Raw genomic sequence first — 10,081 nt, 5'->3', positions numbered from 1 at the left:
TGAAACTTCTCCTCTAGTTCTGATAGTGACTCCGCAATTAGGGCAAGGTCATCAGCAGAGAGGAGCTCCCAGGGGCAACCTGTCTTGAACTCCTCTGTGATTGCCTGGAGGACTATGATAAATAAGAGGGGGCTGAGGACGGAACCTTGGTGGACCCCTACCTCTACCCGGAATTCATTGCTGTACTCACCTTACTGGCAGCATCTCTGTACATGGCTCGCACAGCTCTCACTAACCATTCTTCTATCCCAAGTTTCCTCATTGACCACCAGATAAGGGATCGGGGGACCCTGTCAAAGGCTTTCTCCATGTCAACGAAAGCCAGGTACAGAGGTTTAGAGGTTTGTTATAAGTATTAGTTCATGTTTTAACTAAAAAACAAAGTCTGAAGAAAATGGTGTTTGGTTTGTGTTGGTAAACATTACACACTGAAATTATGAGGTTGGGTAAATTAGTATGCCATTGGGAGTAGGAGAATCTGACATTTAAGAGTCAATTCATCTGTGGCAGCAGCTTTATCACATATCCAAGAATTTAGTTTCTTCTTTGCTGAATGCTTCCTTTATGGTGATGGCATTGATGACTCTGTAGACCAATTCTTGCATAGAAGATTTGATGGCACTGACTGCATGGTAATGTTGGTAGAGGATGAGGTTGATTTTGTCAAGTTTTTCTTTTCTGCATTTGATTCTTCCTTTTCTCCAAGAGAAAAGCAGGGAACAACAAAAACACATATTCCTTGTTTTGCATGACTTCAAAAAATCCTTTGATAGTGTTCCAAGAGCTTCTATGTGGAAAGTTCTTCATCGTTTTGGATGTCCTGGTCACTTTATCTCTCTAGGTTCAAGCAATGAATAACAATATATATGGACGTGTATTCCACCAAAAATGCTGTCAGAAGAATTTCCAATCACATGTGGACTGAAACAAGAACATGTCTTGGCACCTACACTATTCTCCTTATATTTAAGGAGTTATCTCTTTTATTTCATTTACTTGTTTCTGTCATTAGACTGTAGTCATGCTGCAGCACTGCCTTGAATTTTTAGTCAAATGAATTAATCTCGGGATTTCTTTATTTTTTTAAGCCTGGTACTTATTCTATTGGTCTCTTTTGCTGAACTGTTAAGCAATAGGGATGTAAACATACCAACATTGGTTGTCAAGTGGTGGTGAGGAACAAACCGAGAGAGAAGGAGACACACACATGTATATATTTCTATATATGATGGGCTCCTTTCAGTTTCTGTCTACCAAATCCACTCACAAGGTTTTGGTGGGCCTGAAACTCTAGTAGAAGACACTTGTCCAAGGTGCCATGCAGTGAGACTAAACTCAGAGCCACATGGCTGGGAAGCAATCTTCTTACCACACAGCCATGCCTGTGCTTATGTGTATAAAATGTATATAATTTCACAGATATTTGTTTGCATATGTATCTTTATTATTGTATATGTGTATGAATACCATTGTGGTTATCTATATATGCGTGCTCCTAAACAATTTTCCTCCATTTTTTACTATAAGATTTTTCCTGTTCTATATTCTAGGTGCAGTTTTGCTTCTAAATTCCTGCTCCCTCTCTTTTCTTCCTGTTCCCCTTCCTCTGCCCTTTACCACCATTTTGGCCTTGCTTAAAGGGTTTGGCTCTCTATTTTTCCTTTCCCATTCTTTACTTCCTCCCTCTTTGTTGACCTCATCCACCCTGCTCCATTACCCATTCCTTTGTTTCATTCTATTCATTCTTCCATTTATCATTGCATTCATCACTAAATTTGGAGTGGCAAACATAAGAAAGATGGACAATTTGCTCTGCAGTAATTTAGTTATAGAAATTTGTTCTGAGTTCAAATCTTGGTGACATCAAACTTTGTCTTTCAGCTTCCAGAGCAGTGAAATTGACAGTGGGTATTCTTAAAAAACATCTCAAGAAGGAAAACTTACTCTTCAATTTCAGAATTGGGGAAAAACTTTGAAATAGCAAAGACTAAAGTTGTTAGCAAGAAAGCAACTAAGACTCTTGTAGTGATGCCTAGTTCCAGTTGCCATTTTGGGATTTTCATCCATGTATGCGCAGGGATTAGAGCTTCCGGAAGGCCTGCCGGAAGCCTCTTACGTGCATGAGCAGTCATCAGTAGCCGCTAGGCCTGACCGCCATATCATCCTATATGCTCCTGCTTCTGACTGAGACACACGCATCTCGACCAGCTCCATGTAGCTGGAATTCTGAAGACCTCCACACGACATTGGCTAAACTGTGAAGAATGCCTTCACATTTGTGATTAAACCAACTCTGCTGCTTCCACACCAAGGCAACCTGGCTACTGATTGTCCCAAGATGTAACGCTTGTACAGACGAAAAATAAATATTTTTATTTCTTTTGATATTCTTGTTCCACTATTTTCCTTCCATGTTTATGTAAGGAATTGTGAGGCACCCATCCAACGCCAACCTCACTTCCTACACTCTCTTTCTCTGCTCAGTATACAGGAAAGGAATTGGAAGAAATTCCATTAGCTGCACCTAGTGTTAGCTATGGATACATAAGAGGTGCAGTGGAATCACAGGTAGATTAACAGATAGAGTTGTCTTTGTACATGGCAGGTGTGCAGGAACAATAAGCACTAAGAACACACAGGACTTAGACTCTCTCAAATGCCCAGGAGGCTTTCTTGAGGTTGTAGATAGTTTTTGTAACCTAGCACTAAATTAGCAATATATATATGTGTGTGTATGTGTGTCCTCTACTACGATTAGACAACCAGTGGGGGTGTGTTTACATCCCCATAACTTAGCGGTCTGGCAAAAGAGACTGATAGAATAAATACCAGGCTTTACAAACAAATAATAAATACTGAGGTTGATAAGCTCAACTAAAATTCTTCAGAGCTGTACCCCAGCATTGCCATAGTCTAACGACTGGAACAAGTAAAAGATAAAAGTTAAAAAAAGCTACTTTTATTTTCCCTATTTAACACTTGTGTTGTTGTATTGCATTTTACTTAATTTATTGTTGTATATAATTTCTTTGTTTGTTATAGGGAGAAGGTAAAACTGCTTTGTTGGAATGTCTGATGAAGAAAAGTGGTGAACATTTTCAAAACAGTCTTGGATTGAATACATACAAATGGGTTTTAGAACGTTCAGCTAAAAGCCTCTTCTCTTTTGTAAGTTACTTTGTGTTTTTTTTTTTTGTTTTTTTTAAGTCATTTTAATTCTGTTTCTTCAACAAAGGAAAGAAGTTGAAGTTGATAAGTGAATCTATTTTGCAAACTTAGAAGCTTTATGAGTTATTTTCTGACTCAGAAGTTTTTCAGGAAAATATTGTATCTAATCTTTTAGCATTTAAACTGACCATAGGTAGCTCAAATTTTCTTCCTGTTTTTTGCTTAAACTGACAAGATTCAGCCTCTCACTCCTACCTTACAGTGTCATTCAAAAAGTAAATAATCACATCACTGAAATTTGAAATTATGAGATCAAAATATTGTGAGTAAATAAGCATTACATTTGACAGTAATTTGAATGTTAAAGATTACAGTTATTACTGATCAATTGCTGAATGCAAAAACAAAAAGCAAAAAATAAATAGGAACATGAAATATGAAAGTGTATCTAACACTATCATTGAAATCTTTCTTTAATATTTTAAATAATCATGTTAAGTTATTGTTGAGGTCTTTTTAATTGAAGTACCTTTGCTTTCTCAAACATAATGGTTCTACACACAATACTCTCACACAGAGAATAACGCTACTCCAGTAGTGAATCAGTACTCCAACATTTCCTGCTTGCTCTACATTCAACTCCACAATGCACATACTTGTTAATCTCCTTCAAAACTAAACCAAACCCACTACCATGCACACATTCAGTCAAGTGTGAAAGCTTCAACCACATATGGCTACTGACCATGACAATGTCTCTTCTATTACCCTCAAACAATACATCCTTGAACTAAACTCTATCCTTAGCATACTCTCTCTCTCTCTGAAGTATCTTGATCCTTTAAAACACACTATGCTGTGTTCAGTTCAAAAGAAGAGTATCCCCTCTCTCTGACCCTGCTAACTATGATCTTCTCTCACTCAAAGGTGATAGGGAGAGTGAGAGAGAAAGAGGGAGTAAGATAGAAAGAGAGGAAGCCATTAGCAATAACCTTTTTAACAATTCCAACTCTTTTCCCTCCTTAATGATCACCAATACAACTTTTATAAAGTCAGATCTAATGATCTGTTTTCTTTTGTTACGCACCATTGTGCTCTCATCTCAATCTCAAAAAATTTGGTGAAAATATTGTTGTTGCACATAACATACCTTTTGATTGGTTGCTCCCTTCACATCACATCATCACAGCATGTGCAGATGAAGCGGTCTCCGACCTACATTTTATCAAGTCTATTGTGTTCCAAGATTTGATTTTGTCTCTCACTTTTTCTCTTGTACATTACCATCTTACTTGCTAAAAACACCCACTACTACAAACATGATAGCATCTTACATTCCTCTTTGCTGTTGTTTATTTGTTTGTTCCTGCATTGTTTAGTGTTTTATTGATTTCTGCTTTATTTTGTGGGATGCTGTTCTGCAGACTTTTGATTGTTCGGATGTTTACATTTATTTTGGCCCACTAATTCTATTGAATTTGAAAAGATAGAACTTATTCTCATGGCTGTATGTAGAAGTTAGTTCAAATCTTCTGTTTATGGTATTTATTCTTTCAGTGAAGATGAGGTACTTTTCCTCATTGCAAAGGCTACATTAATTTGGATAAGAGGTGTATTTGTTATTGAAGTACAGTTTAGACCAGGTAATATTAAAGTTGTCAGTATTGTAATCTTTCAGGTACCATATGTGACCTGACAATGCTGTGCTGTTCCTATTGTCTGTCTCTCAAAATATAGACTTATGGTGTATGTACCAGCTCTTTTGGCTGCCCTTGAACATTCCAATATATACTGTAAAGGATTGTATGTCTCTAAGAACTAATGTTCATTCCGCCATACATATATCCCACCTATACATCTGCCCATCTATTCTTCTTCCCTTCAAATAATATAGACTTGACTAAATTTATGGTTCTAAAATAAAATTCCTCACATAAAAAAAATGTTTATAAATTTGGTTTTGTTGTAGGATAAATATTTTACATTCACATTCTTTTCTTCCTTTTACTTTTTGTATTGCATCTAGGATGAAATAGCATCAATAACATTTAATGTGTGGGAATTTTCACAAGCAAAAACATTCCGTCCCATCCACCACAGTTTTATCACACCAAACAGTCTGTACCTGTTAGTGTGGGACTTGAGGAAGAAAGTTGAAAATCTTAAACAGTGGCTGCAAAGTATTGAGGTATGTCTTATTTCATTAAATCCTTTTGAAAACAGACTGTATGAAGGGTATATAAACAGTGTGATGCTACATGTTAATAAAAAATAGGTTTTTAATGGATTTTGCTCTACATTTGCCTCTCTCTTTGGGATTGATTAAATAAGTACCAGTTGAACACTGGGGTTGATGTAATCAACTTATCTCCTGCCCGAAATAGTTGGCCTTGTGTCAAAATTTGAAACTGTTATAATTAGGTTCTGTCATAAGGGTTTTTGAATAATTCTTTTTATGTTTGTTATTTTGATATTTTATTTTTTTGCAGGCTAAAGCACCACGTTCTTATGTGATCATCGTGGGTACTTTTTTGGATCAAGTCCAGGATAAGAAATGCAGTTATTTGAAATCAGTTGAGTCCAAGATAGACAAATACTTAAAGAACTCAACATACTCATTACATATAGTTAAATTTATGGGAATATCTTCAAAAACTCAAACTGGAATCAAGGAACTGATAGCAGAGATTTATAATATTGCCAGTGAAATGAAAGATGCTAAAAATAACAGAACTAAATTACTGGATAGAAAGGTACACTTTCTTGAAAATTCTTGCTACTTCTTGTGCTTGCTTTGTGAGATTTGAATAATGGTTGGTTGGGTAAATAACTATATATTTCAGTGAAATCAGATTAATCTTTTTTAAAACTCACTTTTATTTATTTTAATCATGTTAATATGTGCTAAAAGTGTATAAATTTCTAATTTTGCTTTTAATTTTATAATTTTCATAATAATTTTATTGTTTTATTTTCATTCTTGTTGGATCCCGCTTATCTGTCTATGACAGCTTTTTATCAATTTGGCTGCGGTCTTTTTCTCTACCTCCATCCACAGGATGGAGAAATAGTTTAGCTGAACATAAAGAATACATTCTGTTAGCAGTGCAGGAGATATCTCTTGAAGTGCTTCAAAATGTGTTTCACAATGCTAAGGATGGATTTGAAATTTGCAGGAATACAGATAGAACAGATACAGAAAAATAAAGTTTTGATGTAAGGTTTATAGATGTATTTGTTTTAGTATCCTGACTAAGTATTAAGCATAAAACTCTGTCAGTTTTTTTTTTTATTTGCCTGACTTCATTGAAATAGTTAATTCTGGGACACCCTGTACAGTGTTGGACTGTCAGCCAAGCTTCAATATTCTGTCATCTTTGCTATGTTTTGTCTATAGCAAAGACACTTAAATTTCAACAGATCAGTCCACTCAGGATGGAACATCTGTGTAGAATTGGAGAGGAGCAATGGACTCTACCAAACCAATCTGTTCTAGACACATATATGATGACAATGGTCAACTGATGCTCCTCAAGGCCCAATGAGCACCCTGCCACAATAACTGCCATCAGCATGAGCCAATGAAGAAGCCTCTCTCTGGTGATTCAACCTGCTAAAGATAACAACCAAACCTCCTTTAAATTATACCCTGCTGTATTATAAAGAGAATGATATAATAATAATAATAATAATAATAATAATAATAATAATAATAATAATAATAATAATAATAATCATTTAATGTCCATTTTCCATGCTGGCACGGGTTGGATGGTTTGACCGGATTGTAAAGCCAGGGGCTGCACCAGGCTCTATGGACTGTTTTGGCATGGTTTCTATGGCTGGGTGCAGAATGTACTGGGTACTTTTAACATGGCACCAGCATGAGTGCTTTTTATATGGCACCAGCACCAGTATCAATTCTGTTGTGGTGCGCTGATCTTCTTGCATACAGCAGTGCGCCTGATATTTAAGTTCTTAGTCACCCCCTTTCTAAGACTCAGTGTCTTGAAATCAGTCTTCAGTACTTCATCCCACATCTTCCTGGGTCTCCCTTGTCCACAAGTTCCATCCACTTTAAGTGATTGGCACTTTTGTATGCAACTGTCTACATCCATATGCACCACCTGACCAGACCAGCACAGTCTTATCTCTTGCACACTGTGTCTAATTCCTCTGATACCCAACTTTACCCTCAAAACACTAAGCACTCTGTCACACATGTAAACTGACATTGCACATTCAGTGGAGCATTCTAGCTTCATTCCCCTCTAGCCTTTGTATGTCTTCTGCATTCAGGGCCTACATCTCATTGCCATGTAGCATTGCTGTTGGTATACATGCTCTCTCACTCAATATTTTGAAAGGATTGACATAACTCTTCACAAAAGTAAACAGAATATGCAAGGAGAATGATGCAATTACAATAGATATTCTATTGGTTGAATGATATTTTGACAGCAAGCCTGTCTTTGTCAAGTTCAAAATGAAAATGATAAAAATTCAAAATTCTAGAAATTCAAATCCACAATATGAACGAGAGCAACTAGCATCCCCTCGTTGATGGAATGACATCATCAATCTTCAAATTTCAATTATACAACTGGCACAAAGAAAAAGAAAGAAAAAAGAGAAGAAAAAAGAAGACTATTTGATAAAACAGTTTTGTGTAAATCTGATGAAATCTGTCATTTTTTTCATTCCTCCAGAGCGTAATGTTAATAACCTGAAAACATATTTGTCCTCATGCATTTTGAGTACTGAAAGTGTAGCAGATTCAGGATATTTTCTGAGAATGTGCACTTACAAGTCTTTTTCAGAATTTCAGTCATTTGATGCAAAATGTTCAGCAAGTTCTGTTGGACTACTGTTATTGTGCCAGATGTCATATCTGTGCCCATTGAATCTTTTGTTTAATAGTTTTGTTGTATAACCAACATAAATCAAGTTGTGTTTCATGTATTCTGCTGCATACACCAGATGGGAAGCTATATGTCCCACCTTCTGTATAAGTCATAACATTTCTGTTATGATTTCTGATGGAATTCACTTGTAAGTGTGTATATGTGCAGTAATTTGAAGTCAATGCATGTGCAGATTTGTATATTTTGTGTATGTATTTTCATGCATATAGTTGCATGTCTAGACTTTTGCATATATACTTAAATGAGATGCTTCTGAAAAGTTTTTGAAATTTTCACAGTATTATGTATGTATACATGTATGCATGTGTGTATGTATGTATGTATGAAAGCCAGAACAAAAGTACAAATAGACAGACAACAGTTGTGAGGTCAGGTTGTGACATGTTTATACTTAAACATATAGACAGGAACAAATAAACTTTATACGCCAGGAGGTCAGAAGAGATCTTGATTGTACAGGGTTCTTAATATTTGTGATATAAACAGGTTGACAACAGAAAGGAAGTTCATAGACTTGATATGACATTGTTTGGTTGGTAGATAGATACTTACAAAACCTGTTTAGATCACAACTATTGAGAGCTTACCACAGCCGACACTTTTCCCATCCTCTTTTTAATATGTATTGCCTGTCAAAAAACAATTTGATTTGGGGGTGGGATGGTTATGTGAAATATAGATTTCTAGGTTTGAAACAGGAACCAACTAAACTTCTAGTTTCATGGAGCCAAATTAAATTGTATATATATAAAAAAAATAATGACATATTCTGCATTAAATGAAGAAATGATGAGGAGTGAAAATTCTGTGAATGATAATAAGAATTATAAGCTTAAAGCTTATAAATGTTCACCAAGGCATATAAATGCCCCAATATTAGACTATTTTCTTAAGCTTATAATTATTATTAATATTTATGGAATGAAATATATATGTATAGGCGCAGGAGTGGCTGTGTGGTAAGTAGCTTGCTTACCAACCACATGGTTCTGGGTTCAGTCCCACTGCATGGCACCTTGGGTAAGTGTCTTCTACTATAGCCTCGGACATGTCATTCAGAGTTTTCTCTCTTCTGTTGAGATCCAGATTATCTTTGTAATTTCGGCTGGTTATTTCCAATATTGCTCCAATTGTCTGTGTTTTCTTTGTATCATCCATCTGTATGTTTTGTCCCTTTTTTGTATCACCTAATTGTCTAGATGTTTTTGCGTACTTGTCCCATTCTGTATTATATATATATATATATATATATATATAGCGGTGTATGTACACTTGTCTCTTATATGTAAGTACATATTTTTCTAAATCTTGTATGACTCTATTTCTGTCTATCAGCCCCTTCACCCTTATTCGTTCATTCCACTGTTCGTTCTTTCGTTCCCCCTCGCTCACATTTTTTTGCCTTCTCTTCCTCCTCCACTTTTCACTTCACTGTGTCCCTGTCATTTTTTCTCACCCCTCCCTAATTCTTTTGTCTCTCTGCCTCTACCTCTCTCTCTTCCCACGTGACCGGTGTTTGGCCAAGCCTGACCTTTCTTTTTTTGGGCAGCCATTGTTTGTGCAACATCGTTATTTCTCCCTGTGCCTGTGAAATCTTGTGTCCTGGCTGTAAGGCCTTATTTCCATATACGCCAGCTTATTTTTATTTGTCCTTAGTCGAAAGACATCTGTTGTTATTTCCTGTTATTATTCTTACTGTATTTGTGTAACATTGTTCGTTTTTTTTGTCCTTGTTTTTGTATACATTCTCTGCTTTCTTCCAAGGAATCTAATGCCCTTAGCTTAGTTTTTCCTTGGGGCTGGCCAGATTGGAGCAATATTGAGAATAACCAGCTGAAATCGCAAAGATAATCTGGAACTCGACTGAAGAGAGAAAACTCTGAATGACATGTCTGTGTTTTCTTTGTATCATCCATCTGTGTTTTGTCCCTTTCTTGTATCACCTAACTGTCTAGATGTTTTTGCGTTCTTGTCCCATTCTGTATTAT

General features: G+C 36.0%; 1 protein-coding gene across 1 annotated transcript in view; it reads left to right on the top strand.

Annotated features, from left to right (window-relative positions):
- The first annotated feature begins 3,021 nt into the window (after positions 1-3,021).
- Positions 3,022-10,081, top strand: part of LOC128248725 (leucine-rich repeat serine/threonine-protein kinase 1-like) — a 16,837-nt gene continuing 9,777 nt past the window's right edge. The window contains exons 1-3 of the mRNA XM_052970697.1: positions 3,022-3,168; positions 5,195-5,356; positions 5,658-5,921. Coding sequence (XP_052826657.1) covers positions 3,076-3,168; positions 5,195-5,356; positions 5,658-5,921 — 519 coding nt within the window. The 5' untranslated portion in view covers positions 3,022-3,075. The remainder of the gene's footprint in view (positions 3,169-5,194; positions 5,357-5,657; positions 5,922-10,081) is intronic.

This window comes from Octopus bimaculoides, chromosome 9 (assembly GCF_001194135.2).
Source record: "Octopus bimaculoides isolate UCB-OBI-ISO-001 chromosome 9, ASM119413v2, whole genome shotgun sequence".
Classification (NCBI taxonomy): Eukaryota; Metazoa; Mollusca; class Cephalopoda; order Octopoda; family Octopodidae; genus Octopus; species Octopus bimaculoides.
This window is presented reverse-complemented; position numbering and strand designations above follow the sequence as displayed.